The 27,002-nt window shown below is 40.0% G+C and overlaps 1 protein-coding gene across 1 annotated transcript in view; it reads left to right on the plus strand.

Annotated features, from left to right (window-relative positions):
* Positions 1–27,002, plus strand: part of KCNQ5 (potassium voltage-gated channel subfamily Q member 5) — a 293,002-nt gene that overhangs the window by 230,414 nt on the left and 35,586 nt on the right. The window contains exons 4-9 of the mRNA XM_054821992.1: positions 10,084–10,259; positions 10,664–10,789; positions 19,599–19,709; positions 21,670–21,765; positions 25,128–25,222; positions 26,763–26,789. Of these exons, the coding sequence (XP_054677967.1) occupies positions 10,084–10,259; positions 10,664–10,789; positions 19,599–19,709; positions 21,670–21,765; positions 25,128–25,222; positions 26,763–26,789 (631 nt within the window). The remainder of the gene's footprint in view (positions 1–10,083; positions 10,260–10,663; positions 10,790–19,598; positions 19,710–21,669; positions 21,766–25,127; positions 25,223–26,762; positions 26,790–27,002) is intronic.

The raw sequence follows: 27,002 nt of genomic DNA on the forward strand, positions 1-27,002 counted from the left end.
AATGGTAACCATAACTACAATTTAAAATTCAGTATTTGTTGAGCTACTATGATTCTCAGCCCACAGAGAAATATTTTGGCTATTTACAACAAAAGGTAAAATGATATATTTTGATATATTTGTCATCATGGTCTGAAAGTGTGCTACTTTTACACAGGAACAGCGTACATATACTTTTAATACATTGGCATAGTAATGACTAACATCGATTGATTGATTCTTGGGGATGGAATTAGGATCTCATTATAAATCTTGATTAAAAATGACAAAAGAAAAATCTGACCCATCTTCCTCATTCTGGAATTTCATAAGGCGGTATTTCGTTTTCACATCTAAGAAATGTCCAACATTGACTTTTTGAAAATATTCCTTGTTTTTCTGTTTCAAAAATTGTTTGACCTACGGAGCCCAAATTTGTTGTATTTGATTAGCTTTACTAACAAGTGTCTTTGACTTGTTTCCAGTTTTGTTTCATTTTGTTTGGGGGCAACATACGGTGGCATCATATGGTAAAGCACTTTACTCAAGGTGTAGCGAAGGCACACTAAGGTGCCTGCGAAGAAAGGGATTTACTGGTGCTGCTCGGGGTATTCATAGATAGAGGAATGGGATAGTTCTCCTCCTTGACGTAGAAAGACTATATAGCTCCTTTCTGTGACTGAGGCAAGAAATCTTAAGCTAAGCATGTTTCATTAGGATAGGCTGAAGAAATACGCTAAGTATGGGACCAGCTTAAAAACAAATGTTTAGCAGAAGGGTGCGTGAATTCAGTTTTAGGTGACGGGTTTGGTTTGGACAGGACTCGTTGGTGACAGGTTTGGACAGGACTCTGGACCACTTTGCTTTGCAGTGTCTGTGTGTGCGCGCTGGGAGTTGGTGGCAGGGATTTACACGCTTATTCATCCTGTTCAACATGCCACGGAGCAGTAAGCTGAGCTGCCACCGTATCGTGTTTCATCAGTTACTGCCAACCTCAGCCAAGCGGACGCTCTCGCCCCGGGTGAGGTATGCGCCGGGCTGAGACCCGCGCCGGGGTGCAGTGACACCTCCAGCTGCCAAGGTGAGGTCCCACACGGCTTGAGCCTGAGCTGGGGCTGGATGCAGTCTGCCCTCGCATGGAGAGGCTCGCCAGCGACATGCCATGGGGTTCAGCCCCGTTTGCACGCAGCTGCTTTGCAGAACTGACCTCATCCCCAGCACCGCGCTCTGGGGGCTCTCATCAAATCTGGCGTTTCAGCATCAGGACACAGTGCTGTAGCTAATCCTCACAGTGTTTGCAGTTATAAAAACCTTTGAACTGATCTCCTAAAGCATGTTTGCAGTTTAATGCAGAGTTTGTTTTCATGGCACTGAAAATACACGAAACGTAACCTATTTTGTATTATCTTGTGTCAGCGTTTAATGCCAGCTGGCAACTAACACCACACAGTAGTGCTTTTATAATATAAATACATATGTATTTTATATTATATATTATTTCATTATACATATTATGAGGAGTTTATATATCATATAAATAATACTATATATTATTTTATATGCATGTTTTAAATTTTGATTTATTTTAAATATTTTTAATTTCTACCATTCTCTCTTTGCCGTAAATGATAACTTCACATGTTGGCGAGCTGCTTTTCTAAATAGATGCGCTTTGGCTACATCAAATTAACATGTATCCTAGAAAGAAAATATCTGTATTTCCAGGAGGTCACTTGCATTTCACATTGAAATATTCTGCTTACTCAGATGATTCCAATACATTGCAAATTAAAACTATAGATGAAGAGAAGGGTTCAAGATGGTTCACCTCTTCTGATCTCTTCACTAGAGTATTGCTCAGCTGATGAGTAAGAAAAATCCAAGTTTCTATGCAGAGATCAGTTTTAGTGGACTCCTTAGAGTTTAAATCAGTGACTAATGTAGCCATTTTCCATTGTTAGAAGAAGAAAAAAATCAATAGAGTAGAAGTACTAACCTCTGCATTATTTTTTAATTTCACTTCAGTGCCTAGACAGTATTACACATTTTTGTATAACTTCTTTCTATGTGCCACTGCCATACATCCCTATCTTCCTGCTTTTCAACAGCAATAAAAGTCAATTTTCACACTTATCTGTGTTTATCTCTGTGAATTATCTCAATACACAAAACTATTTCACTTTCCTACTTCTAAAAATACCAAGCAGTTTTGCATCTTGAGAAAAGATTACAAAAGGAAGTGAAATCTCCAGCTTGTTTTGCCTGTAATGACAATGAAGATGGTTTCCATCCAGAGAGTGTTATATATTTGAAAACACAAAGACCTTTTGGCTGGAGTGACAACAACATCTGCAAAAATCAAACGGCGTCATCCATCCCAAGAATTTCCTGAAGATATCCTGCCAATTACTTTTACTAGTAGGTGACGATTAATCATAACCTGTCTGGCATCTGAGCAGAGAGATCTGATCCCTGACCAGAAAGAAAAGCTATACTCAGACATAGCTGAAAGAAAATTTTGCCAGGACTCAGGATCCTGAGTACCATTATTTTTAGTATATGCAAAACTCGGAATATCTCATATTGCTTGGGTGTTTTTGTTGTTGATGGTCGTGTTTAGGCTTTTTTACTCTGTAAAATTGTGGCCTTATTGCTGTGAATCTGCTCAGCTCTTTGTGGGAGGTGCAGAACTCAGCTTTCTGCCTCTCCCAAATTACGCTTGAGATGTTCAGGTGATATAATTCAACAGATGACATTAAGCTGTTTTGGGTTTTTTTTTTTAATGCTTGAGCGTATCGTATTTCAGAGGGTCAGTTCAGGTGACCTCAAAAGACTGTACAGCTCCAGACTAGTCTCTAACAATCCAGTTTGCAGATTTTGACAATCTTGCACATACTAAATGGTACTTTATCAGTAAATACTCCTGCTTCTTCCAATGGGATCATTTACACAATATGGTAACATTCATCATCTTTCTAAATATGGTAATATTGATCATCTCTCTGTTCAGAGATGTGATTACAGGTTTAATCCTCAAAAAAAAAAAAAAAAAGAAAAAGAAAAAGAGTTAAGATTCTGGACATTTTACAGATAAAAATACTGAAAATTTTTGGTTTCTGGGGTAAATACTTATGCAAGGTCACTGGAAGTTCAGCCCATATTAGACCAAATTTTTTCTGCCATAACTATGTGAAATATCCCACTGATTTCATAGCAAGGGGACTATTCACAGAGCAAAGGAACTACCACCTGGTAAAAACATCACAATTTGCCTTTTTTCAAATTAACTGTTGCAGCATACTCTAATCATGATTTTTATTCTTTGCCCTCTTGAACCGGTAGAAGGAAGTGGTTAATTCCTTGTTTGAAGCTAAAAGCATTTTTGCAGCCAGTTATGATGAAATGACCTTTTTTGTTCTATGACCTTTCTCAACAAGTGCCCAAGGAATAATGATACAATTATTTCCCTCTCTGAATACCCCTCTATTAGGGTATTCAGAAGCCTTAAACTCTATGAATGTCTTTTTCTTTTTTTTTTTTTCTTTTTAGCTACTCCACAGGAGCATAAAATACATCAATACCAAATATGTTACTAGGCTGTGCAAAAAGTCTGTTGTTCCTATAGACAAGTTTGTATAAACAGACCATTTCTTTTAGGAATCTGGAAAAGAGCAACCTTATTTTCACATACTGATGTATGGCCTAAGTCAGGTGTCGGTCATCAGGCTATACCTTAAAGTGCTTTAAATTGCCAATTTATATCAGTTTAGGATAGAGTCCATTGAATATATTTTTGTTACCATGTTTCTATAGCGTGACATGCTCAAATACAGTGCTCTGGAATGTGTGTTAACTTTTTACTGTAGTGTCTGATTAAAATTCAAAGTACATTTCTACATTGATTAGATGACACCCTCCGGTCCTGGCCAGCTAGCTGTGGACATTATTGTAGACAAATTGAAGGGAGTTCTGAGAATAGCAACAAACACGATGAAGCTACTGGAAGGACTGATACACAAAGAGATATTATAAAAACTAAAATGCTGGTCATTCCCTCCCTTCCACCACTCACACCTCCTAAGGACTCAGAATAGAAAGTTGTTAATTATTTCTATGTAGTTGTTGTTGTAAATCTGGATTAAAACTTATTTAAACTCCTCAGCGAGTGAGGACAATTGCTCACTGTGCTGCAATGCACAGACATAACCTGTGCCGTGGTAAGCAGACGGAGCCGATGTCAAAGCCCCCTTGGTGCTCTTAGTCGATGATGGAGCCCAGTGGCTCTATAACACCACAGAAATAGACTGCTGTTTTTTTCAGGAGTAACTTTGAAATTTAGGATAATGAACTGTCCTGAGAACCATTCATAAGAAATGACCACTACAAGCCGTGTCTTTTCTCTGGGTCATAGATAATAACTCTAGCCCAAAATTAGACCTTAGAAGGACAGCCTAAGGGTAGCCTGAATTTGGTCATACGGTTGCCACTTAATTTCCTTTGTGAGTTAATACAGCTGCAGGCTTGACAAACCACACTCGAGATTTTCTGCTTATTCCTGCAGTTCTGGGGGCAGATGTGTCCTACTCTTGTGCTAGCTCGTTGCCTCTCTGTACTGTTCCGTAGCCAGAGCAGACACAGTAATTGACAGCGATTGCAGTTTCCTGTGTATTCTTAACAAGGATGTGTAAACTTGGAGCGTTTTCCGTGAATCTATAGCAAACACTTTTTTGATGATATAGTGATGATCCTAAAATGATTAAATATTGTTCATTTTCTATTCAGCTAAAATCAGAGGAAAAAAATACCACGAGATTCATTTAACCTGTATTGGCTCAAAGTGTCATTTTTATTTAGAAGGAAAGGATGTTCCAACACATCAGCATTAAATGCAGACAACAGGAAAAGCTCTGTCTAACATCTTCTTATACACTAAGACTTTGAAGAATAAGGAAGAGAGAAAGATAGTGTAGGTTTGTGTATTAGTTTGAGCGTGTACATGAGCTTTGAGCGGGTGAGAGATTGTCATTAATTACATTTCCTAATATCATCCTGACATTCCTTCTGTAATTTTAGAGATTGTCCTGATGGCACATCAAGGCTTTGGGGTGTTTTGCAATATCCAAATAAAGCTTCTGTGTTCACCCTTTTACCTATATAACTGGTCCATTAGCATGAGACCTATGAATACTGGAAAATCTCACAACATCCAAAAAGTTCATAGTAGGAAGGTTACATTGAAAAAGTAATTAGAAGTAAAACAATCTATTTTGATGATTTGTGATGCCTCCTTTTTTATCATTGTTAATCTCTCAGTCACAGCGTTGCCATTAGAAGTGGCAATTAGAACGGTGCAATGGCACCATTAGAAGTGCTTATAGCTTAGAGATGCTAACTTCCATCAGTAACCCAAGTGATCCGGAGTTTCTGACCGACTTGAGCAGGGTAAGGCAGCCCAACATTGGCCTTCCTCTGTGAAGTGGGGAACTCAGGCTGGCACATCTCTCGTGAGCTATTCGAGTTTCAGGTTGTTGCATTACTGGGCTTCAGTTACTTGTCTTTAGTTATATGTCACTATTTTAGCGAGATTGGACAATCTGTTACACGCATGAGTTATGGGTTCATCTTTTTGTATCTACCGGGGGGACCCTGATTGTTAGCATGGTGGCTGTCAACTAAAAAAGCCTTTGTTAAGTTACTAGTAACAAAACTTTCATCTAATCTCAGGGGTTTCTTGAGAGGTACCAGGTGAACTATCTGAAGTGGAAGAGTTCATTGTTTGAAATTTAATTTGAAATGAAGTGTTCAAAAGTGAACACTGCAAAAGCTGCTGAGAAGATCTGAAATCTCAGACTGGAGTTAATGAGGGAGGATGCTACCTGCAAGGATAAAAATACAAGAGATATTTCTAAAGAGTTAATAAAACCAGCATCATAGCTGAAGAGACGCTTAACATTTTGGAAGGTCACACACAAGATATTAGCTTCAAAAAAATCAGAGAAGTAAATGTACATCAGAAACTTCTGTCTTCTAATAAGGCATTACAGAGAAGTTTGGAATTATACTGCCCATTACCCACTCTCACATCCCAAACTTTCATGGTGCTTTATAGCAAGATACAGAGTGAAACTTGAATCCTCAATAAATTAATTGAAATGTTGTTATTTACTTCTTCCTGGTTTCCTAGTTTTGCCACTAAAGAGGAAAATATTGATAGAAGTTTGCTAAAGCCTTCTTAAGATACAGACACACCAGGGAGATATTAGCGAAATTCAAGTGGAATATGGAGGAAGTTCAGAAGGATATTTTTGTCTGTTGCTTAAAAGAGGGCAAATGGCACCTGAGGTATGTTGGATAAAAATGTGGCAGGGAGAGAATCATAAAGTACTTAACTTTTCAGTTTTCTGGGGGACACTTAGATAAGAAAACCAAGCCAGTTTAACATATTCAGAAGTGACTTTCAACTGTTGCAAACTTTTCTTTGGACTCTGATTCCATTCCAAGAAGGGTTTATTTTGATTTGTCTTACACCTGTTCCTGGCAAGTTAAACTATACTGAAATAATGTGCCTGCCTGCCTTCACTGCCTCCCAGGGAAACACAGCCAGGGAGGGCTGCCTTAGGCAATGGACACACTCTTTCCTTCCCTATTCCCAGCCTGAGGAGTTGGTGGGGGTGGTTTGGGGAGAGTGGGGGGGTGGGTATTGTGAAGAGGTGATGAAGATGAGAGGGCAAGGTGTGAAAAAACCGCCAGCAGCCTGGGAAGGCTCTCTTCCCTCCAATTATTTTTTAAACATGTGCTGGTGCATTTTCTGCTCGCCCGTTTCCTCAGGCTCTCCTCCCTTTGCCTCTTCCCATCCCTACCCTCCATCTAGCAGGGTATAACCAAGTAGATAACCCCCTTGGACTAATACTTTAAAAAAGGGAAAAGAGAGCTATGCTGCCATTGGCTTCTTTGTTTCTCACCGTCAGAGGGGACCAGAGACCCTCAGTGGGGCAGAGAGTTCTCAGCAGCACAGGGCAGATGGTGTGCGGTGCTGAATTCATTTGAATTTTTTTCAGTGGGGGACCTCCAAGGAAGTCCATGCTGTAAGGAAGGTTGTCGGAGCTCCTGGAATGGGCAGGAATAAAGGCAGGAGCAAATCATTGGCTTTTGTAAAAAACTGTCCTATTGAGAGTGGTTGAGGGTAACCAAAACCCCCAGGAAAGACTTTAATAATTTCCAGAACAAATGCATAATTCATAATATTTGGGTGACCTTACTCTTTTTTAAGTTCTGAGAATGATTTGCAGGAGTACACGCTGCTTTTCTAATGATACCTGATTTGCTGATAGCCAGTCACCACTAATTAAAAATGGCTGTTAAATTGCTGCTGTGCTCGGAGCAGCGTGGGACAAGCCAAGCTAACCTTGCTGTCATGTTAGTTACCAGGGACACTCTTTCTTCAACACAGCCCGTATTGCTCAAGGCTTTCCAGCACGCTCTATGTGAGCCTCAGACCCAGACACACCTAAATATAGAAGCTTGCTTGTAGTTGGGTACGTGTGTGCTACGTGTCTATACTTCCAGTATAGTCGGTCAAGATCTAGGGCTTAGTTCAGCAGAGTACGTAGAGGTGTCCCCTGTTACACGATATTCCCTGCTCTCCAGCGACTTCTGAAGGGCACAGCCTTCCCAGGTCTGAGGGCATAGCTGCCGGACCTAGGGGATGTCTCAGATACCTTAAGGCATCTCAGATGGCACTGGACAAATAAATATGGGCAGCTGAATGGAGCCTTTTTTGTACCAAGCCCAGAGTGTGAGTCAGCAGGAGCCTTTCTGAGGATTAGCTGCACCTCTCTCAGTTGACGTGATTTCCTTGTGCTGCACAGGGAGTTTAGACACCTGCTTCACAAGTAGGCACCTAAATTTAAATATCTTCACATGGAGCTGAATCCCACCCCATCTATTTTTCTGATCTCCATTAGAATTTGTTATGTCTTTATCCTTTCCTGGTCAGTTGTCCTACTTCTGAATTCTCACCCAGCACTCCTGCATTTGGATGTTGTGCTCTTGAGACTTGTACTGTGCAAAGATGCCTCAGGATACTTTACCCATGTCTGGCTCTTCTCAGTCTCTGAACTTGCTGGATTTACAAAGCAAATACAGTTTTTTGGTAGCCAGTTATATAGTAGCCACCTATGATCCACCTATGTAGTAGCCAAAGGCATTTTAAAATGTCAGAGCGTAAGACAGGCAGAAGGTCAGCCTAGTCTAACACACGAGGTCCAACAGTGACATTAGCCAGCAGTGAACAGTCAGGGAAGATTACGCAAGCAGGGCAAACACACAGGGATATTTCTCCATAAGAGTCTCTCAGCCTCCCACAGCCTGATACTCGGAGACATCCTGAGCCAGAATTAGGCTTTTAGTGTTAATTAGCCGGCGATTAAATCTTCTCCCATGAGATCATCCTGCTGGCTTTGAACCTATGTAAACTTTTAGCATCTTGTGACAAGGATTTCCACAATTTAACAAGAGACTCCTTAAACCACAGGTTGTCTGTACTCTTAGTATTGTAATAAGAGGACAAAGCCATCCATAGGTGAGTGCAGAGAAACCCAGGATGATTGCAGACAAAGGGTATTTGAACCTCAACTTACTTTGGTGGGTGAGCAGAATGAACCAGGGCTCTTTCCTACTGTACTGGAGCAGGCTAAGGAAACAGTCTTCTGCTTGTAGGTATGGCCAGTCTCTCTCACCACTTGCCTGCGGGGGGGGCCTCTTCACTTACTGGGTCATTCTTGACTTGTAGGAGCTACGCTTGGGGCAGGATGAGTGTTCATACCCAACACAAAAGAAGCAAAACTCGTGTCAACAAAATCTTGCTTTCAGTTCTTTATTGGCAAACATGCATTTAGATTATCCTTCTGTAGAAACATACAAACACTACAAAATACTAAGATTTAAAACAAGTATTGCTTACAAAGGCTCTTTAAGCTTTTAAAAAAGGTCAGGAAATTAATTATGAGGTGATGAAGTAACACAGAGCTTGTTCTGTGCTTTTCCACTCCGTGCACACTGGTGTGTCTGCCCCAATCATCATAAAAGAACATTATGGTTTCTCAAAGCATCTGTGTGTCATCACTGTGCTGCTTCTCCTCATCTCCCTTTAAATGCTGTTCTGGCTCTAAGGGCAGTTGGCTGATTAGTTCATGCAGAACAAACTTGCTCTCACAGCTTGAATCTGTGACCTGAAGAAATAAATCCTAACACTTGCTGGGCTTCAACAAACTTTACAGGCTGCCAGCTAAAAGAATGCTTCTGAGTACCCAGCACTGTATTCCTTCCTTTCCAGGAAATGGTATATCATAGAATCATAGAATGGTTTGGGTTGGAAGGGACCTCAAAGACCATCTGGTTCCAACCCCCCTGCCATGGGCAGGGACACCCTCCACTAGACCACGTTGCCCAAAGCCCCATCCAACCTGGCCTTGAACACTTCCAGGGAGGGGGCATCCACAGCTTCTCTGGGCAACCTGTTCCAGTGCCTCACCACCCTCACAGTAAAGGATTTCTTTCTAACAGCTAATCTAAATCGACCCTCTTTCAGTTTAAAGCCAACATCAGGGGAGCTGTGTCCAGAAACTACGTGCATCAGCCACACAGTGTTTGTACTTATAGGAAATTAATACATGTGCTTGTAAGTCTAGTTCCACCTGACTCTCACCACTGGGGCTGCTCTATTTTTTTCTTACCTTTGATTTCTTTTTTGCCTTTTCATAGGAAGGTTGCTATGGGAAAACATGTAAAGGAAAAAAGTTCTAATCCATCTACTGATTTGTACAGTTTGCTACACCAGGCTTCAAAACTCCTACATGAGGTTCCTTCAACACTGCTTCTCTTATCCATATGTTTTCAAAATTATTACCCTCAGTTTTCACACTGGAGGCTCCCGAGGTAGTTTTTGACACCAGCCCTTACGTCACATCCCTACCTCAAACAGGAATCTCATTGCCTCGGATTCCCACCTACTGCAGGAGTAGTCCCCTCATTCAGTTCATGTACATGTATGTGTTATTTATTGGTACTTGGACATTAATGTTTTCTGTAATGTATTTCTTTCAGACATCATTGTTCTCATCGCTTCAATAGCAGTTGTTTCTGCAAAAACTCAGGGTAACATTTTTGCAACATCAGCACTGAGAAGTCTTCGTTTCCTACAGATCCTTCGTATGGTGCGCATGGACCGAAGAGGAGGCACTTGGAAATTATTAGGTTCAGTAGTTTATGCACATAGCAAGGTAGGTAATCCTAGATGCTGGTTTTGTCTGGTTGATATCTTCACTTGATGTGATTCAACAAGACGCCAAAAAAAAAAAAATATCAGTTTTGAGCAGAACACCTAAAATTTTCTGAAGTAACATCAGTTGTAATGGGCATTAGCACAGATACATCAGGCCATGTTAAATGCTAACAGTTTTTAGAATATGTTGAAGATGTCATCCTTGATATGCAGTTTTAATTTAATATATATTGGTGAAGTTGCTGATTCGGTCCACTTTCAGGGAAAATTTGTAGGGAAGCATTTGACTTTTAACTGCTCAAATACTGAAAAAGTACGTAGATCTTTTCATTATGTCTTCCCTGAAATGCCATTCTGTTCAATCTTTCAAATTGATATTGATCTCTGATTTCTTTTATCTAGGAATTAATCACAGCCTGGTACATAGGATTTTTAGTACTCATCTTTTCATCTTTCCTGGTTTATCTGGTGGAAAAAGATGCAAATAACCAATTCTCCACATATGCAGATGCTCTCTGGTGGGGCACAGTAAGTACAGAAAAATAATATGCACTCTTTAACCAGTGCTAGAGTGCTTTGAATTTCACCTACTGTGGATTTTAACTTAGTGTGCGGTTCAGTCGATTGTTTTCACTGGCAGAAAACTCGTCTGAGAAGCTCCCTCCTCCAGCTATTCATTTGCACGTCTGTAGTTCGTTTCACCCCATCCTGTGGAGCAGCTGTTTCTGTGTTTCTGCTGCAAACCAGACCACTAAACCTTCAATAGAAGAAAGCATTTTACTTTTTAACCCAGATCCTTTCAGGAATACAATTTGTAATATGGTCCCGCAAAGAGCTGCTTTGATCCAAATCGGAGGGCTGCAAGCTGCAGTGCAGGAAGAGGAACAAGTGTCAGGAAAGAAAGAGGGAAAAAATTCTTACACCGGCTTTGTGGTGAAGGGAAGAGTATCATCCGCACCCTTAGAATGATGTTGTTTCTCCTTCCTCTGGACCTTGAGCACAAAAAGCAAGAATAAATATTCCCATTCTGGCTCAGCAGTGCTATTTTTACAGGTGTCAAAGCCCTGCTTTAGTTGAGCTCATGCTTAACTATCAAATCAATTGGTTTTACTTTGTTGAAAACTGTGGGATCTATATACATGCCTGACTGCTTTTCTTAAAGAAGGATTAAAGGAATGCTTACATGTTTAAATAAACTAGGCTTTATATGAATAATGAAAAACTAGGTCTGAAATTTTGATTTTTTTTTTTTTTTAATGGCATAATGTGTAGGGGGGGGTGCTTAAAAATGCCCCATAGTGAGCTAGAACTCCTGCACTGTGTGTGAGTTAGGCAGCTTAAGAAATCTGCCCCAACAAAGCCTACGGCAGAGCTATCGCCAGGCAGTATAAAACTGCTTTTCTTCTCCTTCTGATGCAGTAGAACAAACACCATGAACTCTGACAGCGTCTGGGTAGTGAAATGATGCCTGTGAGATCATTAATGCTGACATAACCTAGAGCACTCATTAGTTTTCCTGGAATAAGTGCGAGACCTGAACCAGCTTCTGCCACCTTTCCTCATCAGAGGGATGCAGAAATGAAGCTTTCTCACCTCAGACCTTCTGCTGACAAGACTTCATCTGGACTCAGTAGTATTCACAGGCTCAGAGCATGCATAGATGGACCTGTGCAAAAGCCTTTTCCAAAATGCTTTAAATCCTTGAGAAATATTTTTAATAAGTTTTGTTTACATTTTGAGCAAAGGTCAAGGTAATTCCCTGTTAGTAGGACTAGTTTGTGTATTTGAAATTTGTTCATCTAAGGGTTAATAATTTGTTGCATGCTTTCCCTAGAGACTATATTTCTGTGTTATCAGTGCACAAAATTGGGAGCTTGGAAAAGCCAGACCTAGCAGGTCTTACTTGTCCATTTACAATATACAGAAATATTTTTTTCTGAAACTTGTTGCTTTCGACCATCAAGGCAGATCTCTGATAAAATACACATTTTTATCCTGTAATTCGAACACATGTAAAATTCATATTGGCTAAAGTGATGAGAGAAGGTTTTGCCCTTAGTTGCATCACTGTAGTTTATTTTGTTTCACTTTTCTTCAAAAGCTGAGGTCTAGGTTTTTCCTTAAAGCTTTCTAAGCTGCCTGTATTGACACGATTGTGAAGCATCTGGCTTGTGATGCTGGTATCCTCGGTAATGGGTCCCCTGGCTCCGGCAGTCTGCAAACACCATTGCCCATTTGGGGGTGGCAGTGGGAACGTGGTCCCGAAAGAGACCCTCCTATGGCAGTGCCTGGGTCTGGGAATGCATGTTTTCAGGCGTTCGATTCCCCAGAAAACACCCTGAAGTCCTCTGCAAAAGCCGCGTGTGACTTCGCACTGCCTAGGCAGGGAGTTTGGACTAAGCAGAGGATTGCACCCACCTGCCAGCAGGCAATAGCGAGGGGAAACATGTGCACGAGGAACAGGAAAGTCCCAGCAAACTCAGACCTCAACTCTACCTCTGACTGAGGTTCATGTTAGATCCACATCCTTCTCCCTGAGCAGCTCTAGCAGCAGAAACATGATCTTTATTTTAGAGTTTACTTCTACACTACCTGCTGACTGCTATTTTTTAAGGAAAAACCCTGCTAAGAAATAATTATTGTATAAAGTGGTGCTTAAAATATTTTGTACACTATGAAGTGAAAATGTATGACTCATAGGTCAGATAAGTAGTGCAACTGAGAAAATAGGAATCTTTTCTTGACATCAGCAGGAAAAACAACAAATTGTAATCAAAAACCTGAAAACAATCTATATTGTATATTTCTATATCTTTTCTTCTTTCCCCAGTGTGACATGAATACATTTAAATTTTTAATGTGCTTAAGTGCACAAAGTTACTGAAAATCAGTGTTCCCCCTTACCTGTTATCTTTGCCATTTTAATAATAGTATTTTTTGTATAATATGTAAAACAGTATGTGGGAAATGCATAACGTGCTTCTTAGTCATGGGTGTTTTTACTGCCAGAGTAACCCACATGCAGATTTTGAAAAGGTCAGATTGTGTGGCATTCTAGGGGAAATCAATCCTTAGTCTCATTGATTTGTTTATTTGCAGAAGTTGTTCTAACTTAAACCACAGAGTATCTCCCAAATCCCAGACTGAATTCTGTGAGGCAGAGGTACAAGAATGAAAAGACTGCACTGAGTCAGGCACAAATAGTCGCTTTAAATTTCAAGCTTTGAGAGACACTTATGCTCCCCCTTTACAGGACCAGACCTAGCATTCAGCAATTAACCCATTCATTAATTCAGATTATTTGAGGACCATATCCTGCTATGGTCATTTCACTGACTCCATTTCTGAAGCCCATAGTTTTACACTGAAATGAAAGGCAGGATATGGCATCCTAATTTACATATGAATACTCCACTGTATTTACAATTGCACATTGTACCATGCAACCTGCAGTTTAAACATCACGCTAATGTTACTATTGTGAATATTGTTGTGGTTGGGGTCCCCACAGTGCTGCCTAGCACAGCAGCACACAACAGTGTGAAGAGCTCAAGTTGAAAATTTGCTCTGGTAGAGAATGTAAATTCATTTAACAGAATAGAATAACTAAACTATACGGGAACAAAAGGTCAAATCAAAAACTTAAGTATGTCAAAACCAAACCATGCATGGTTTTCTGAGAATTGCTAGTATCAGCTAGAACTGTGTGTGCTTATGGTGGCATTTGGTTTGTACGTTAATTAGTTTTACCTGCAAATGTAATGCAATTAAGATTCTTGTCTCTCTTACACATTTGACAGAGCTTCTCTTAATAAGTCATTATTTTCTAGTACTATCCAGTAGTTACAGTTGGATGCAGAATGGGTCTGGCACTCCACAGTGACCTCTAGGTGAACAAAACATATTACAGTGAATAATATTGTCACAATTACTAGCTCAAATGAGTTAATATTGATGACATTTTTCCCATTTAATGTAATGATAGCATGAGCAAACTACTTTTTTTCAGTTAATTGATGTCAGGTAAAGATTCAAAAGGTAAATACTGCTAGCAGAACATAAAATGACATCAGAAAGAAATATTAGGGGACAGGAGGGCCTCCTGGGTCCTATCTCATCTAATTGAAGGCAGCTAGGTTATATAATCACATTCATTATTATATTACCTCACTTATTATTAGCATATTTATTAGCTCCAGCAATGAGATATACCAGAAGTTCTATCGTCATTGTGAGTTTTGAGTCTAGCCAGGTGACACTGCCTGCCTTGGCAGGTCTATCCAGACACCTAATTTATAGAAGCAACCAAAACGGAGTGTTTTGCATCTGGTGCAAAAGATAGGACTCAGCTAGCTCATTTATAGAATCATAGAATCATAGAATGGTTTGGGCTGGAAGGGACCTCAAAGATCATCTAGTTCAAACCCCCCTGCTGTGGGCAGGGACACCCTCCACTAGACCACGTTGCCCAAAGCCCCATCCAACCTGGTCTTAAACACTTCCAGGGATGGGGCATCCACAACTTCTCTGGGCAACCTGTTCCAGTACCTCACCACTCTCACAGCAAAGAATTTCTTCCTAACATCTAATCTAAATCGACCCTCCTTCAGCTTAAACCCATTACCCCTTGTCCTGTCACTACACTCCCTGATAAACAGTCCCTCTCCATCTTTCCTGTAGGCCCCTTCAGATACTGGAAGGCCGCAATTAGATCTCCCCAGAGCCGCCTTTTCTCCAGGCTGAACAATCCCAACTCTCTCAGCCTGTCCTCATAGGAGAGGTGCTCCAGCCCTCTGATCAGCTTTGTGGCCCTCCTCTGGACTCGCTCCAACAGCTCCATGTCTCTCCTGCACTGGGGCCCCCAGAGCTGGATGCAGTACTCCAGGTGGGGTCATGTAGGAGTGTGATTCAGTTGCTTGAACACAGGCATACAGTGCCATGGAAGATCTGTTGGAGAGTCTTCTGCCTTTCCTGCGGGTGGTCCCTGTTCAGATGCCATAGGGCATCTCAGGTAGCACTAGACATTTGTTTTCAGGCAAGCCTAAATCCTACATTTTAGGATAGGAGGAGTTACCTGGTAGAGGAATCTCTCTTTCCATTGTGCATGTTGCAATGACCAGATCATGCTAAACACCTAAGCATTTTATTTTTCAAGTTGGGTGAAATGAATCCTATACAAATAAACTCTAAAAGGTTTGGTTTATTGTACTAGTTTAGGCTGTGGTGATCAGACACAGGGCTGCTCAGCAGATGTCCCCAGAAAGACATGGTTTGCACACCTTGTTATTTCTTTTACTGTATCTTGACCCTGTCTTTGACCATTTTGCTTCCTCTGACCAAGTCTCCTCTCAAATAAACAACCTGTCCAATTATCTTCACAGGTTTTCTACAGACTTTCATAGAATCATAGAATGGTTTGGGTTGGAAGGGACCTTAAAATCACCTAGTATGCAACCACCCTGCCATGAGCAGGGACACCCTCCACTAGACCAGGTTGCCCAAAGCCCCATCCAACCTGGCCTTGAACACTTCCAGGGATGAGGCCTCCACAACTTCTCTGGGCAACCTGTTCCAGTGCCTCACTGCCCTCATAGTGAGGAATTTCTTCCTACTATCTAATCTAAATCTACCCTCCTTCAGTTTAAGGCCATTAGTCTTTGTCCTATCACTGCACGTCCTTGTAAAAAGTCCCTCTCCAGCTATCTTGTAGGCCTCCTTTAGGTACTGGAAGCCTGCTATAAGGTGTCCCCAGAGCCTTCGCTTCTCCAGGCTGAACAACCCCAACTCTCTCAGCCTGTCTTCACAGGAGAGGTTCTCCAGCCTTCTGATCATCTTTGTGGCCCTCGCTCCAACAGGTCCATGTCCTTCTTATGTTGGAGGCCCAAGAGCTGGATGCACTACTCCAGGTTGGGTCTCACAAGAGTGAAGTAGAAGGGGAGAATCATCTCCCTCAACTTGCTGGTCACGCTTCTTTTGATGCAGCCTAGCATATGGTTGGCTTTCTGGGCTGCAAGCGCACATTGTCAGGTCATGTTGACATTCTTGTCCACCAACAGCCCCAAGTACTTTTCCTCTGGGCTGCTCTCAATCCATTCTCCACCCAGCCTGTAGTTGTGCTTGGGATTTCATAGTTCTGTTACCTAGCCACTCTTGGCCTCTTATGGTACCGCTGATGCAGTCACCTAGATGGTGTTGTCCTTGCAAAACTGTAATCCCCAAAAGGTCCCAGATAATTTCCTCCAGTAACCTTTGAACATGGGTCACTTCTTCCTTAACCACCCATGGGATCCAGCTTTCCCTCACAATGCTAGCTGTAACTTCTGTCTGCTTGTTACATTATTTTCAGTGACATCTGAAAATTTCTTATGTTGTCATGGTCTCACATCCAGTAGTTTTCCACACCCTGTTCAGTTAGTATAACCTCAGGATTATGCCAGTCAGGGCCTGGCCAGTGGTTTAGTCATTCACTTGCAGCACTAACAAAGATGCAGAGGATTATTCCTGAACTTGACCCTGAAGTTGTCTGGAAAAATATTTTCTTAGTTGTGTGATGAGAGGAATATAAAATGAAGATCAAACCAATTTGTTCAGTGTTGAGTAAAATGATATGGCATGGTGCTGACACCTATACACCCACATAAAGACCATCCTGAGATAAAACAGCTCAAAGTGAGCAAGAAGGCACTGATACTCTTAATCATAGACTGATACCATTAAGTCCCCAGGACCTAAAAGAATGGGGGGAAAGGCTTTAATATGGTCTTGTTATTTTCTTTGGAGAAATTCCAGAGATACAGTCTGTGTGACTGCTCCTGGTTTTGGATCGCTCCCAGATGTCAGATCCCAAAGGTTCAAGTTTATCTTTGACTTCTTTGGAAGACAGTTCAGTGGCAATATCATTAATATGCAGATGACACTTAGTCTGTTTCCTTCTTGTCAGCCCAGACAGGAGATATCTCTGTACTTTCCAGTGTCTGGCAGAGATAGGGAACTGGACAGAAGCCAAGAAACTGGGCTCGTTCCAGAGCTTCAAACTGCTTCACAATGACTGGCCTGGAAACAAATTTTGAGGAACTTTTATTCAGGGATTCATTTGTTCAAGTGCTTTGTTGCTCTTGGGGTCTTGATAACCTCAAACTGTTCTGCACTTGCCCTCTGATGAGAGGAGCTGGGAATACCTTCTTCAGCAAACAAAGGAAAACCAAATCAACCCCTCTGCCAGGCCAAGACCATGGTTGCATCAGCTCACCTCTGCCCAAAAAGAGCAAGCTGCATTCTCATCTCCCTTCCTCCTTATCGCTCAATCTCAGCCATGCGCTGCTCTGGAGCTTGTTAGGCACCTCCACGAGCTAACACAACTCACCGAAACAGCAGAAACAAACCACATAGAAATGTGGATAATTCTCTCCACCTTCCTGGGTCGCACTGGCTCTCCGAAGAGTCCAGCAAAAGCTGGGAAGAGGGGATGGGGCAGGGAAGTGAAGAGGAGCAAGGAAGGAGGGTGAGACCTGATAATCACGCAAGGTGGTACAACTGTGACCAGGCTAACATTACAAAACTTGAGACCTGATAACCACTTGAAATTTCAGCTGCAGCCTTAATTCAGCTCAGTCTCTTTTAGTCACTATGGCTTTCTCAGGGTAAATTACACCCGCAGCTTGTTCCCAACAATGGGAGCAATTAAAAGCACTGTTTACTATCTACAGAGCCCTAAATAGTTGAAATCTAATTACTTCCAAAAGACTTTCCTTCTTTCGTCCTGTGGTGACCCCGGCATTAAATAGAGTTGCTTTGGCCGTCTTGCCTAGGAATGAACTTTGAGGAAGCTGGAAGCAAAATATTGTCTCTAGAAGGCATTTTCCTGCAGAATTAATTCCTGCCAGAATATGTGCTAAGCCTGAACTTGCCCACATTTGGTACATGATGTAAAATAGTTCTCTATGCACATGTTCTCCGCTAATAACAGGCCCTGGAGTCCTTGGCATTCAGCCTACTGTTGTCTATCTTTGTCCTTTAACATCGTGTGCCATTGCCTGAGCACGCACCCTACAGCATCCCACCCGGCCTGCCGAAATCCTCCGCTCTGCCCACACGTCCTCCTGCTGCCCGCACCAGGCAGCGGGCGGGGTCCAAACTCCCCAAGAGGGAAGCACAGAGACGTGACTTTCTCCTGCCAGTCCAGTCCCCAGGTTTGGTACTGGCACGCTTCCCAGGCCAGGAGTAGCCTGGAGGACATTTCCTTGGGTTGGGGAAGACCCTCAGCCACACACAGACACGAAGCCATAATCTTTGGCCTTGGAGATATGCTCAGTAAACCACAACCATGCACCATTATCCCTGCGGCATTTGCATATGTGCTGCATTCCTACGTGGCCTGCGGTTAATGAGTTGCATGTGGAGAGCCCTCCTACGTGTACCAACCTCTGCCATCATCTGCACTGGTGCTACATGGCAGGGGTGCTGGCCTCCACAGCACAGCTTTTGTAACACCTGTATGTCGAGCCTCTGATTACACTCACCACATGAAGGAATTACAGATCCTCTTTCGCTGACCTGTCCCCACATAGGTCTGAGCTAACATGGTCCAACAGCCTGAGGTACCTCTGCATCCGCTGCTGGGTAGTAGTCTTTGGACCCTCATGTCAGGAGTGATGTAGGTATATCTGAGCCTGTCACAAGCAAGGGGAAAGGACCAGGAACCTCTTAAAGTTCCTTCCAGCTTTCAATTAGTGTTTTGTGTGTTTCAGAAGATAATCCACTTCGAGTTGTATTGATGGGCTTGTAGAAAATGCAGCTGTTTCTTGCTGTTCCATTGGCTTTATATCATCTGTGAACTTCAACTTCCTCCCTACTATGTTTTTCCAATATGATCTCTGTGTAATTTATATTTGTGTAGTTGTGCAAATACATACATTTATATTTCCCTGCAGACTATAGGTCAAACACCTTTACGTCCATGGAAAAGAATACTTTTTTCTGCCCACCTCACATAATTTCCCATCATTTTCCTCAACTTTGAGATCCCAGACCTTCTGTTTTATTATTTTTTAGACTTATTTATTGCTTATTTAGGTGTTTTTCTCATTTATTTCTCATATTTCTCATTATTTCTCATGAATTTATTATTTATCTCAGTTTTATTCAGTCATAAACTGTATTAAGCTTTCATAGAAAAATGTATTAATGTTAATTTATTTTTCTTTTAGAAACAACTATATATATATTTGATCTGTCTTGGATTATTTAGTGGAAATGCTGTTTCATGCAATGTAAATAATCTGCAACTAATCTCTCGGTGACTTCTGGTAAACCATGATGTTCATTCATTTCTTTTTAGATCACATTGACAACCATTGGCTACGGAGACAAAACTCCTCTTACTTGGCTCGGAAGGTTGCTTTCTGCAGGATTTGCTCTGCTTGGCATTTCGTTCTTTGCACTACCTGCTGTGAGTATGCCTATAAAATTTGTAAAAAGGTAATGGAAACTTCTGTAGCTCCTACCGCTGTTATGATACAAAAAGCTGAAGGAAGCTCTCTACATGAAGAACAGCTGTTTAAGGCTTTTTGCTCTGTGACAGCACTGCTGAACTGCTACCCAAAATCCCAATGAAAGGTTTAGTGTCATTGCTTGAGTTTTGGGGAGTTTCTTTGGCATGGACAAAACTGGGAAATAATCCTAAATTAAGTAGAATACTATTGTGTAAGATTGAAATTCTTTTCTTTTGTTATGAGTTGTGGCTTATATATTACTGCTTTTCTTTCAGATTTTTTTCTAAAAAAAATCAGCTGATATGTTTTTCTGATTTAGATTCTATTGAAAAAAAGTGAGATATTTCTAATATGTTGTCTTGTATGACCGTGTTCAGGCTACCAACACAGAATAGTAGAAAGCATTAAATCGATCAAAAGTTAATGTCATTGAATATAAAAATGCAACTATCATTTTATGTGAATGATTGTATAGAAATATTACAGTTTATTTATGTTGCTTTTATCAATGTTCAAGAGACGTTAATGGAAATGGGAGTAGTCTAATGACTAAAGTATAGTGTAGCTTCAGAAAACTTCATTTTTTGTGAGTGCATTTTTTAAAGTACTATTGAATAAGCATGAAATCAGAAGTTACATTTGTATTTTGTTGTACTGCATCCAATGCAACATATACCGAAAATGAATATTGTTTCCGATTCATTATCTATAGATCACTATAAAATATGTATGTTATAATAATACATTTGTTTGCAACCATATAGACAAACCAAAATTAAAAGTCAGCATTTGCCAACAGCATTGAATCATCTCGTGACCCGAATTTATTTCTTACTCTAAGTACAGAGAGTATTTCAGTATCTCTGGCATATCATAATGGATTATAATTATAATGCATAGATTATAATTATAATGCATTACCTGTTTGTGAATCTTTGACATTTAATGGCAGCTACTGTAATTAATTCCCTTTGTTACCTAGTCACCACTAACAAGAAAGTTAGTCTTAGCAGTACTACAATGAACATGTAAAAGATGAATAACCTTACATATTATAGATGCCAGAACTTTTGTTCCTTGTGTCGTATCTATGTACAGATACTTATTTTCCTCATAAACACTTTTGTGTTCAATCTGTCTGTAAAAGAAGACATATATGTGAAACTTGTGCCTTTCTAATATTATTTTATCCTGACTAAGAATCAAGTGGAAATATTCTTCCTTATAATGCAGACATGTCCAGCAGAAATATTACCCTCCTTGCAAGCCAAGGAGGCAGACATTCTCAATCTTTGGGTCTGTTCAGCAGGAGTCAAATTTATCTTACTTACTCAAAGGTAAAAAGGCTAAAAGGGGAAAGGTTTCATCATCAGCTTTTTTTCATAGCCTATGGAATGAACAACAGGGATTGTTTAGATGAGAAAGGGTGAGAAGAAATGGTCTTAATCTGTTAAGCAACGCATTTTCTAAATTTTCTAAAATCAAAAGTTATAATAAGCACTGCAGACATGGACTTTGAGGTCCATATATATCCGGCATGTCAGGCAGCTGGTCATTTCATCATTCCTGGCTTAAGATCCTCTGAATGTTCCCACTTGATTTTACATACATATAAATATATATATATATATCTCCATGGCCTGTATTGCTGCAGGAACACAGTGCAGCAGAAACCCAAGCAACGGTTGGGATGAGTGGTCCTTGGTAGCACCACAGATGTTATCTTTTAAGTAAGGAGTCTCCTGCCTCATCACGAAAGGGGCACTATTGTTAAGCCTTGTACTGCTATATGCTGTCATAAATGTGTTATCTGAAGCAATCATATGGCGTAACAACTTCGCAAAATCTTTGTAGTTGATTACATCTATTTGTTGAAAAAATTACCTGCATAATGATAAATGGCGTGTTGTATTGCAGGGCATCCTTGGCTCAGGATTTGCATTAAAAGTGCAGGAACAGCATCGTCAGAAACACTTTGAGAAAAGAAGGAATCCAGCTGCCAGTCTAATTCAGGTAAATATGAAATCAGTGAAAAGATAATAGTAGGTGATTTAAAGTACATATTGGAGCAAGTTTTATTATTTCAATTTGGAAAGTTTTGTGGAAATAATGTTTAACATTAATAATGTTTAACGGTTAGTTTCACGAAATAAGTCTGTTCAGTGATTGCTGGGTGTTGCCATAATTGTGTATAGCATTTCTATGTGTAGTTTTTGAGTTCTTCTTTTCATGCTGAGGTAACCAAGTCAAGGATGTCAATTGCATGCCTGCAGTTAGCGAATTACTTGGAAAAATAGAATTGATCCCTAGACAACCCAACTGACAGCACAGCACTCTTGCCTCTGTTAAGCTACTTTTCATCTACTACAGGGTTTAGAGTGCTCCAATGAGCAATATACTTGGTGAAAATGAAAAGTGACCTGCCCAGAGAATTGCTTTCACTATTAGTCAATTCAGAAGTTGGAAATGTAGGCGCTAGCAATTCCCAAATGTCTGAAATTTTCTGAAGTGGTTTCAGCTCCAAGATTGATGTGATGGTGCAGATCAACAATTGAGAAAGATTTTTATTTTTTTTTAAAGTAAAAGTGGCTTGATATTTGTTAAATTTGTTAAAAGCTGTTTTGCATGGGGTTTTCCCTTAACTTACAGTCCTAGGTAAAAATGAGAAAATCCTCTAAAGAATGATTTTGCAACAAGCTTTACTCTGCTTGATGCACTGGGAAAAAAAGCAGGGGGAAATAATCTTCTAGCATCCTAGTTTATTTTCTTCAGATCCCAAGTGTTTTATGTGTGTTATTTATGCTAGTTTTTTAATTATGAAATAATATATCCAAGTACAGAAGCTGAACATGAATATACCAGAGTTCCATGATAAGTTCAGGATTGGTGCCAGGCTGTCTTTGAAGCATTCTTAAAGTTAATAAATGTTCTCTATTCTTACTGTTCAATGACTACTAATATTTGAGATTTAATATTTATTAGAATAATTAATAAATATAAATCCACTCCTTTCTTATCTGTTGTACTGTAGAATTACTATCTGGGATATTTTCTAACACATATATTCTAATCTAATTCTTCCAAGATTGGTTGCTAGAGGAAACACACAATAGATTTAGGTTTTGCCTGTAGCTCTTCTTATTATTGTATGACAGTTCAACCAAAATATTAGTAAGACAGCATGCTAAATAGATTAAGAGTAGCTAGCTGACCGATTTCAGAAAGTGACTCTCAACGGGCAAAAACATTGTGAAAGGAAGACATTTGTGGTGCTATCCTGTGATGAAGGCTGTTCAGCATTTACATGTTCAGTATTTTCAGTGATCTGAAAATTAATCTAAAATTGCTGATGGACATATTTGCCAATGGCACAAGGCCTGGCAGAATAGGAAAGATGAGGGCAGGCACACGGGAACGAACCTGAGGATGATCTGGGTGACTTTACAGGGTGGAATGATTCCTACCAAATGTCTTAATACACCAAATACAAAACTTCATCTAGAAACAATGAATTACAAGAGTCCTCTATCCCATTATTAGTGACTCTGGAAAGGATTTGGTGAAGGATGAGAAACACAGAGGAGAAAGAGTGAGAAAGAAGGGTCAAGAGCTTCATACAAGTTCCCAGTACATTACTCCAGCTGGTTTATTACAGTCCTTAGATACAGAACGAGAAAGTAACAAGTAGGAGAAGGCTGATATTACCACTGTGTATGGTGATGCTGGTACTAACATGCTACGTATCAATTCTGCATCTACAGTTTGTAAATGAAAGCAGAAAATTAGAGAAAGCAAAGAAAACATTGGAAGAAATTAAGCCCAGGACTGGAGAAAATTTCATGTTCGTAAATGCAGGATGTGGCTGAACTGCATATCATTGTCTACTGTAACAGTGCCCAGGCTTTTTTAAATTGTCTGTTGTGGATCTTGATAATGAAGTACCATGGAAATCAGTGTGCTTTAGCTTATCAGGATAATGTCTATTTTCTAATCAGTTACTCTGCAGAATTAGTCTGTGCTAACTCCTCTGTTGCCATAGATATACTCTCTGCTAGAACCTTTGCCTGACTTAAAGAAAGACAGCTAAGGTATCACTATAGAAAACTGAAATGATTGATATGGACATGCTTTTCTCAGTTTCTTTAGCTTATAAGAAATATTCAGTGTGAATATTATTTGAACGTCAAAGTTAAGAGAGGAAGTACTGGAACCTACAGGACTATTTAATGTATCAGACAGAAACATAACAAATATCATAGAATCATAGAACGGTTTGGGTTGGAAGGGACCTTAAAGATCATCTAGTTGCAACCCCCTTGCCATGGGCAGGGACACCTTCCAATAGAAGGCTACAAACCAAACCCAAAGAGTTTCAAATTAAAAATAATGCAGAGATTTTTTTACAGTAAGAATAATCAACCAGTGGAACAATTTACAAAGTGACAGGTTCCCCATCTGTAGATGACGACTGGATGTATTTCTGGGAGATATGCAGTAGGAAAACGCAGGGTATTAGACTCCGTAAAAGAAAACCTGCATGACATTTAATGGTTGACAATATACAGGAAGCGCAGATACTCAGCTAGTACAAATTAATATAGTTATGCTGACATCAGGGAAGCTGTTCCAGTTTGTAGAACCGAGGATCTGTCTACATGCAGTTATAAATCTAAACGATTAATACATTTTCAATGCTGTGCTTTGGTCACTCACCTTTGAAATGATTTATTTTGTGTGTTTAAACATTTAGCAGTGTTTCGAACCACAGAGAATACTTCTGTTTTCTTCTAAATGCTTTTTGTCTGGTTTTCATTATCATTTACAAAATGTATTATGACACCTCAGACTGCAAGTTTGTGTGGGTGTCCCCTATGGACTTGTCACAAATAAATCACTGCGATGCTTTTTTGAGCACCTTTATGCGCTGAATATCTTCTGGTGCTTCCACGAAGCCAGTAACTCTTACTTTACCATGTGAAGTGTATTGTGATTCACAAAAGTTTTAGTAGGTTTTTATTGGTATTTCCTTAATCAACCCAATAGAGCACATCCCAATCTGAGCAAAATCCCCTTTCTCCGTAATCAGTGCGGTGGCATTGTCACTTCATGTTCTTGGTTCCTTTGTGCTTTTCTATTGTTTCCCCATACCAGGCTTCTTGGCGGTTTTATTCTACCGACGCCAGCCGAACAAACCTGACAGCCACCTGGCGATATTATGAAAGTATTCTTCCTCCCCTCAGGCATGTATCAGTGCTATGAATGATAAGAGACAGCCATGACTTGTATTGGTTACTAATCTGCTTTTCAATTTTTTGTTTCATCCCCTGCTCCCTCTTGCCTTGTTTTTTCTTTTTTACCATATATCCTGCACGTAGTGTGTATGGCGTAGTTATGCGGCTGATGAGAAATCGGTTTCCATTGCTACCTGGAAGCCTCATTTGAAGGCCTTGCATACCTGCAGCCCTACAAAGTAGGTACAAATATGGCAGCTGGTGCTGTTCTCAATGTCTGTTCAAGCTTATAGAGAATTACTATTTGTCTGTTTCATCTTGTTTTGTCTTCTTAAGTCCTCTCATTAAAAATTTCAACTAACAAATCAGGCCAATATTATCTAGGAGCCTAGGACAGTGGGACAAATACAAATCGTTGCCGTTTATCTAAGAAATGTCACTGAGCACAGGCATTAGAAACATTTTCCCAAAACCCCACTCGTGTATCAAGGTTAATGTTTCACCCAGTTCCAAAATATCTCTAAGGAGGAAAATACTAAGTTTAATGCAGAGCTTGATTTAATGCTATTTTTATGCCTGTGCCTCTGTATAAGGCTATAGCTACAGATCTACCATTCCAAGGGAAGAGAATCTTGTGGTATTCTGCAGGTGAATGCACTGGGGAATTTGCTCCTTTTCAGCATAACTTCTGATATATTCAATATTTCCTTAGGGCAAATTATATCCTCAGTTATACATACAGTCAGTGGAAGATGAATAAAAGACCTGATGTCACAGTTTGGCAGACAGGAAATATTTCATGTCCTAGTTTGGGTGAGAATTCACAGAGCACTGTCAGCCCAAGACTCTTCAATAATTCAGTAAAAGATTTACCAGAAGGTAGTAAGTTGACTGATCCGATATGGGGCACAAATCAGGAAGTAAAAGATACTCGATAAAGATCAAAAAGGAGAGCGCTAAGAGCCTTGTGGGAAAGCTCTGATAAGCATCCTAACTGTTGTTATTGCAGACAGTGCAAGAGAATTAGTGGTTTCTCTCAAAGCTAGGTGATGAACATCCATCCACATGACAGTAAAAAGGTAATCATGTGCCAAAAAGCTCAGCCAAAAAGAGGTTTGGCTGGGTACCCAAAGCTGATCTTTGAATTTCAAAGAGCTGACAAGAACAGAGCCATAAGTAATCCATTACCATAACTGTAATTCCAAAATGCTCCAAACTGAAAGGAACTTTGAGATTAAAAGTTACATGGACTATTGATTTTTGACATAGACAAACAGGTTGAAGGCAATATATGGTATAAATGGATGGATATAAAATTACATAAATAATGTAGCTGTATCCCACCCAAAATATTCTAAAATACGTCTGTCCCTCAAAAGTGCATCTACTTGTTATTTTAAATAAGCGTATTGCTGTGCTGTCCTAAAATTAAACCTTTTTATTTACCAGAGATAACTTTATCTAATAAGAGCCTACAGCTTTCTGTTATATATGTGTCAGCAATGCATTTTGCCTAAGTGCTTTGCCAACTCAGTCTGCAGTGGTATGTACTAAGCATGTTATGCATGTGTTAACACAACTGGAAAATTTCTTTTTCGGAAGCATTGTAATTATGAGTCTTGCTTGAATGTTTTTGTGGTTGCAATGTAACATGTGTGTTGTACACTAATTAACATATCCATTTATGTTTATCATATATCTAACATCATCTGTAACTAAGTAATGTGATGACTATCTGCATAACAAGTATGTTTTTCCCTCCCACTCCCTGACCTGAAGAAAAGAACAAGGGGAAGCTTCTAGCAGGTTTGTAGTTTCTTTTATTTCTTTTATCTGTGAAATCGTTGCTTCTTAATGGATTTTAGATGTTTCAGGTTCAATGAACTGTAACTGTTAACTGATAATAATCACAAATTGCAATTTTTTAAACTCATATTGATAGACTAATGCTGCTGAAATTTGCTTTATCCCGGTTTCTGGATGGAAAAACTAGGCAATTTTTTACTTCTTAACTTTAAG

Source organism: Grus americana, chromosome 3, assembly GCF_028858705.1.
Source record: "Grus americana isolate bGruAme1 chromosome 3, bGruAme1.mat, whole genome shotgun sequence".
Lineage (NCBI taxonomy): Eukaryota > Metazoa > Chordata > Aves > Gruiformes > Gruidae > Grus > Grus americana.